Source organism: Halyomorpha halys, unplaced genomic scaffold (genome assembly GCF_000696795.3).
Source record: "Halyomorpha halys isolate HHAL.00 unplaced genomic scaffold, Hhal_1.1 Scaffold476.1, whole genome shotgun sequence".
In the NCBI taxonomy this organism is placed as follows: Eukaryota; Metazoa; Arthropoda; class Insecta; order Hemiptera; family Pentatomidae; genus Halyomorpha; species Halyomorpha halys.
Genome location: NW_027115949.1, coordinates 762,508 through 769,387, shown reverse-complemented (window position 1 = coordinate 769,387; position 6,880 = coordinate 762,508). Strand labels below are relative to the sequence as shown.

At 31.0% G+C, this 6,880-nt stretch overlaps 1 protein-coding gene across 1 annotated transcript; it reads left to right on the top strand.

The window, feature by feature from the left end:
* Positions 1-5,793: 5,793 nt before the first annotated feature.
* On the top strand, positions 5,794-6,614 carry LOC106683285 (uncharacterized). The gene is made up of 2 exons (XM_014424655.2): positions 5,794-5,982; positions 6,069-6,614. Exons 1-2 carry the CDS (start codon positions 5,815-5,817, stop codon positions 6,540-6,542), a joined length of 642 nt encoding a protein of 213 aa, XP_014280141.1. The 5' UTR covers positions 5,794-5,814; the 3' UTR covers positions 6,543-6,614.
* The last annotated feature ends 266 nt before the right edge of the window (positions 6,615-6,880 follow it).

Genomic DNA, 6,880 nt, shown 5'->3' with positions numbered 1-6,880 from the left:
CCTAAAACTATCAGAGTTGTTACAAATTAACGGTAGTCTACGGTACAATTAATAGCATACCTCAATCACAAAAAAAAATTTTTTTGTCTGATGTTCTACTATTACACACAAAGTAACGAACTATACTCTCGAAAATGTGCGGATTTTACTTACATTAAAGTGGTGAGGAATGATAGTTATGTCCATATTTTGAAATGGAAACATGGGAGTGAGAAACAACGCTTAGATCAACAGAATTAAAATAATTTAGGAAATCAAGAGCGAAAATCATGATTTGTGACTGGTATGCCAACCCGAGGTATGTCTGTTATGTGGCACGCGACAGACCAATATGATTTTAATTTTTTATACTGTCAACTGGGGTGACTATAATAAAAAACAAAAGTTTTTCTTCAGCATACTTCACCATGTGTTCCACCAAGCCATTGCTTTCCATTCTTATACCCTTCCATAAACTGTTAGTACAACAAAGCAATTTTGTAGAAAGACGTGCTCTTTTAGGTGACCGGAATCACCCCAGTGCAAGACTTCGATCAGCACTGTTTTTCCATTAAAATGACAAGATTGTTGAAGGATAAGACTGATATTTCTGGCCGTATAACAAAAAAATTTCTTTTCAACAGAGATTAACATGAAAGAAAATACCTAGAAAAAACAAAAAGAAAACACTTGTTTTATTTTTATGAGGTAAACCTAAATTAATATTGACATTAATGATAAACTAATTCGCAATTTTGAAGTACTAAACTACTCCCAGTAGTTCTAAGTTCTTCTAGGTTTTGGTTAGTCATTAACTTCTTTAAAAAATAAAACCGCGAAACTATTTCAAATGATCTATAACTTACAACCAATTTTATCTATGGTGTATCTCAAACACGTTTAGAGGTAAACATCATTTATTTTATGGATCACCGGAGATATGTATATAGCCCAGTACTACGCCGAGCTGGAGTGGTTCTGTCCATCCTTCCGATGTCAGTATTTCCTAACTTCCTTTCTATTCCAATTAATTAGTACTCAGCACCCCTCCTATATCCTAGACATCCTGTAATTCAAATTCTCAATCCAATTCCGTACTATCAGGTCCCGTTTATATGACATCTATCCTCAACCTCAACTGCTGTGTTGGGTTAATCATTTACTCGAGCTGTATATCACTGGAACTCCATTCCCTCTATTATATGTCATTTACTAAGCCTTCCTTCGTTAAAAACCCTTTTATTTAATTATTTTTTACCTTTTTGTTTTGTTTTTTTATGTATTTAATCAGTTAGTTCGTTATTTTTTTTTTTTTATCTCTCTATATCTAAAATTATTTATATACAATTCTAGTATAAGTTAACCAAAACCTAGAAGAACATGGGGGTATTCTTTTTTGCCAAGGAAAATACGCAGAATTCGAATCCAACAAGAGACATATTTGCTTAGGCGGAACAAAGGTACCGATACTATTCCTACAGGGATTATCCTTTAGGAATAAAATAAGCAAACAAAATATTCCCTAGGAAGTACAAGGCCGGCACACTTACACTAAAGCGCCGGCTAACGACCGCGTGCAGACGGACGCGCCCTTTCAAATGCACAAAAACTCTTCATTCTGCCCTGAATAGAAGCAGTCTATTCACTTATTCCTGGCCCACTCTCGTAAATTTTGCCTTTATTGTGCCGGCTAACAAAACCAGGTACCGGAGCCTCCAACCTACCGCACAATATAAATGTGTTCTTTTGTGCCCTCAGGTGTAAATCATCTAGTACCACCGAACAGCATTAGCCGTCCCGCTTTCCTTCGTTATGTTTTCTTTTCACCTCTCCAATGTCGTTTATAATTTCTGAAACCATTACAGCATAAATCTTCTTACCACTAAGCACATTCCATTGATAATGTATAAAATACTTAGTATTGAAATTCTTCGGACACGAGGTATAAAACTGAGGAAATACAATAATACACCAACTTCGAAAGGGACTAGTGTTATTTGATGATTTCAATATAATAAATAAATAATTTTTTTAATAGTCATCAAGTTAGTGAACGTGAATATAAAAGTAGGAAGATATTTATTACGAATTTGATTTGTCTCTTCAGAATTTTGTAGTCAAATGTCAAATACTAGACACTTACCTTACTTCAAGGTTGTAAATAACAAAAAATAAATATTAATAAATACATATTAGTTAAATTAACCACTACAGCACAACCACTACTATAAATTACAGTCTATAGATTCCATTGTACTTTTTATTTCTCTTTTCATCTAGATAGATGTATTCAAATATATTCAACGTAGACATGGAGCCTGGCCCAATAGAGGTTAGTAAATTAGTTATTATAATATAAGTTAATATTAGAATACTATATTTCGATTATAGTTTTTAACACAAACGCGTCAAATCTAAACTAAATATCTCGATAAATCCATACTTAGTTTCATACATACAATGTAACTTCTTGATTTAATATTTTATATAGTTAAATTAAGTATTGTATAAATAATGATAATAAAAGATAAACCGCAAACTATCTAGCAATAATTGATTTGATATAAACTAATAGAAGATTATTGTTACTTCCTAAAAATAAAATTTGATCAAATGTCAATAATGCTATTTTAAAAGCTACCAGACTACAGATCCCATTGTGTATTTTTTTTTCTATTACTCTCCAATTTTTATTTTTTAAACAATTAATATAAATATATTTCTTTCTATGTAAAGGGTAATATGCAATGAATAAAAATCACGACATGGGACTACATTTATATAACTATAAAATTGTTTTTATGTTTTTGTATTATGCAGCTAAAAGAGATCAGAAACTAATCTAATCTTATCTAAAACGTATCACTTATCCTCTGTAAGTTTTTAACACAAAACATCTGTCGAAATGGAGAATTTGATTAGGTTCACAACTGATACAAAATATTTCAAGACTCTCCTTTTTCCATAGTTGAGGATTACATATTTGATATTTTTTAACAACTTTCATGTAAATTAGCTTATGACTCTAGTAATCCTCACTTTATAATAAAAATCAGTGAATAGAAAATAAAGTTAAAGAAGCAAAATAAAATAGCTTGGAAAGAAACAAACTTAATAAAAACGACTTCGAAGAATAGTTATATAAAGCAATGTTTGTTGGTTGTTATATAGAGCTATAAGCAACGCATGCCATCATAAAACAGATTGGCAGAGAATCAAAATCCTGGATGTTTTATTCAACTTCCATTGAAAAACGGCTGAATGAAAATACTTGTTGTTTAGAGGTGTAAAAACATTTTTAGCAAAGTTTAAACTTTGCTATCTACTTAAGTGCTACCCGCAATGTTGAGACCAAATGGTTGGCGGAATAAAATTTATTTTAGTATCTTTATTAAAAACTCATATGAAAATGTTTAATATCAAGCAAAGATTTGTAGTGGCAATGCTTTTTGCATGGATACAGCAATTTTTACAAATAAATAAAAGATGCTCACAATAGTAAATTCGTTTATAAAAGTATTCCCTTTAATTAAACGCCCATACCAACGAACCCGGGATATATAGTTTCGTTGACCACGAAAACTCAAACTAAAATGTTTAGTTTACAAAGAATACAATTTTTTATGGCAATAAGCCTCTAAGACTTTTGGGAAATAAGTTATCGTTTTAACTGCTGTCACATATCAAAAAGGTAAGACCAACAAACCTGCTTATATAGCAAAACTATCTGGGTAAAAACAAGTTTCTTATCTTCATATATTTAACATACCATTTATTCGTTACATATCCTCTAAGGCTGCTAATGGTATTATGGTCAACTGGAAATCGATTTTGGTAAGTTAAAACATGAGTGGAATGAATTGATGATCTGCTCTTGTTAACCTGATTGTGTAAATCAGAGAATGAGCTCAGTTGTGATTTTTTCTGACTAAATAATGATCAAAACTAACAAAAATTGACATCAATAGTGAATGTAAAATCTTATTGTAAGGTAGTGGTTAAAATTTAGCCAATTTAATATATTAATTTATTTTATTCTCCAGTATAATATTTGTATTTCCAATGATAAAAAACAATATGTCCCTATCGTTACTCAGAGTTTTTTTCATGGTTTATTAAAATTTTTTGTCTAGTTTCAGAATATTATATTATATGAGAGATTTGTCAATCACTCAGAATAAGACCCAGCAGATATTAAAGATGATTCAATTTTGGTTTGATACAACGAGTTTAAATAAAATCGTTAAAGCGGTTTTCGAGCAAATAGTAAACAGTATAAATTTATGGTACAAAATATCAATTCTGATAAATTATTTTTGCGAAAAAGTTGTTGTGACTTCGCAACAATAACATATACCTACCTATATCTACATAAAAACACTCACCGAAAAACAGTATTTTATGACGATGTGAAGATAGTAGTATCTCATAGATATATATGAGGAGAAGATTTTTTTGTTTTTACATACTCTCCCTTAAACTATCCGTTTTTACATACCCTTTATATGTTGATACATTTTATTATTTTATGGGTTCTCATAATTTTACATTTTACCCCTTTATATGTTTTTATTTTTTTTACTCTCACATTATCTATTTTATCTCTACGATCTTTTGACCATTAGATTTCTGTTTATCTAGCGCTTTTTGCCGACCTGCACACAAGCGGAATTTCCGGCTATTTAAAACAGTGTAACCTTGTTCTTATTTCTTACCTTCTTCATTCCCTATTCTCCATATATTTATTCTTATCCCTTGTTCTTTCCTTTTACAATATTGTTTTTACATTCGCTCCATTATTAATTTAACTAATTCTCTATACTCATCTTTATAACTAAAAGGTTTTTAATGTTACTCATCAATATTATATTCTTATCCACTGCATCATTTATTGATTACTCACATTTATATGTATATAAATATTAATGTTATCAATCTACTACACTATTTATCCATAGTTATTAATTAGTTAATTTATGTTTTCATTTCATTGTATATTTCCAAATTTTTTAGTCTATTTTTTATTTTATTTCATTTATTTTTTCTCTCTCTGAATGATAGTTGTTGTCTCTTTGTTTTTATAGCCCTGATGAAGACCTGAAAATTAGGTCGAAACGTCGGCACAAATAAATAATTCTGTTGTTTATTTGTGTTTTTTTCTGCTGACAGCACCCTCCCCCCTTCTTTGTGGATCTTCTCCTCAGAATATTTTATGAGTATGGGTAATTAGTACTCAAAAGACCTCAAATATGTATAAATAAGGAAAACACGAATAAGAATTTTTTTCAATCGCTTCCCATTAACGTATTATTCATACCTAAAAAAATAAAAGTTCAACTGCAAAATGGCCAGGAAAGAATTAGCGAAATAACACCAAAACAGTGTCCTATATAGATCGATTGAATTATTACACGAGATTAATAAGGCAAACTTAAGAAGATTAGGTATGAAATTTAGTAAACGAACAAAATAAAAAAAAGGAAAAAATGAAGTTTATTCACCATGACTACACTTGAAAATCCTTAATGATCTTTTTTTTTTTAACAATTAACTTTTTTGTCGATCAATAATGTAATCAAGATTATGTATATCACATAAATACAAATAAAAAAGTACTACACTGATTAAAATAAAAACTATGATTCGAATTTTTAACTGCGACAGATAAGATAATGGTTATTATACTTAATATAATATATTTGTATTTCAGGGAGGAAGAAAATTTAAGATTTTTATCGACATATCGAATTGTAAACAATCCGTATCTTTTGGAGTGTCTTGGATGTGGTATAAATTGTCCGCTCTCATCAATGATGGCCAGTCCGCCTTTTCAAGATGTACAAGTCCTTCGGCTTGGTATTGCTCTCAGCTCTTGCAGCAGTTGGAGCCAAGAAGATTGACATCAATGCTCCTTTTGACCAAGTTATCGAGCAGTTGAATAATCGACTACGTCAAATAGGGACAACAATTGCACCCATTCCGGAGATTCCTCTAGACTCAAAAGTAATATTTTACAAGTTATTATATTTTGATGCCGAATATGACAATATTGCCGGTTTAATAACAACACTAATAAAAATCATTTACAGGTGAAGTATTCTGGCGCTCAACTTTTGGGTTTAGACTCCTTCAAAAGAACAGCTGACTGCTGGGAAGAAGTGAAGGATAACGAAATTCTCATCGACCTCAGTTACGGATACGAACTCATGACCATAGTGTTACCTCATCTGGAGATTAACGGAACGAACATGTCTGCATACGCTACGGTTCGAGACAACTCCGTCCACTTGTCATACACTGCGACCGTCGTTAAAGAGCAATGCCATATCAAGCTAAACGAACTCAAGGTGGAGAAGTTGGAAAATATAGAATTTGGAGCTTCCAGACCCGAGTACGATGGATCCAACTTGGACGGATTCTTCAAATCGGTGGTGGTACCTGCGTTGAACGGTATCGTGGACTCCAACTTCGAAAAAATCGAAACTTCTTTACAAGCTTTATGCAACGTTAAAGATTATAAGAACTTAGAGCATGTTAATGAACTTATGATGTCAATTGTGTAGTTTTTAAAATTTACAATTGTAAAAGAAATGTAATAATTTAGTGTATGGAATAAATAATTATGATGGCAGTTATCCTGTTTATTGATTAAAAAAAAATTATTGTGCCTATCTTTTCCTTGATCAATGAACCCTGCTATATTTTAAAACTACATTTAAGACTGTTATATTTTATACCTCCCTAAAAATTATCACAATATAATAGGACATACCTATCATGGTTTTGTACCATGACTGGTGGGGCCCCCTTCTAGTGCTCACTTTCTCTATAATTTATTTATTTTTTTTAATTTAAAAGAAATAATACAGGCTGCCATGATTATGGGCAATAAGTATTAGTA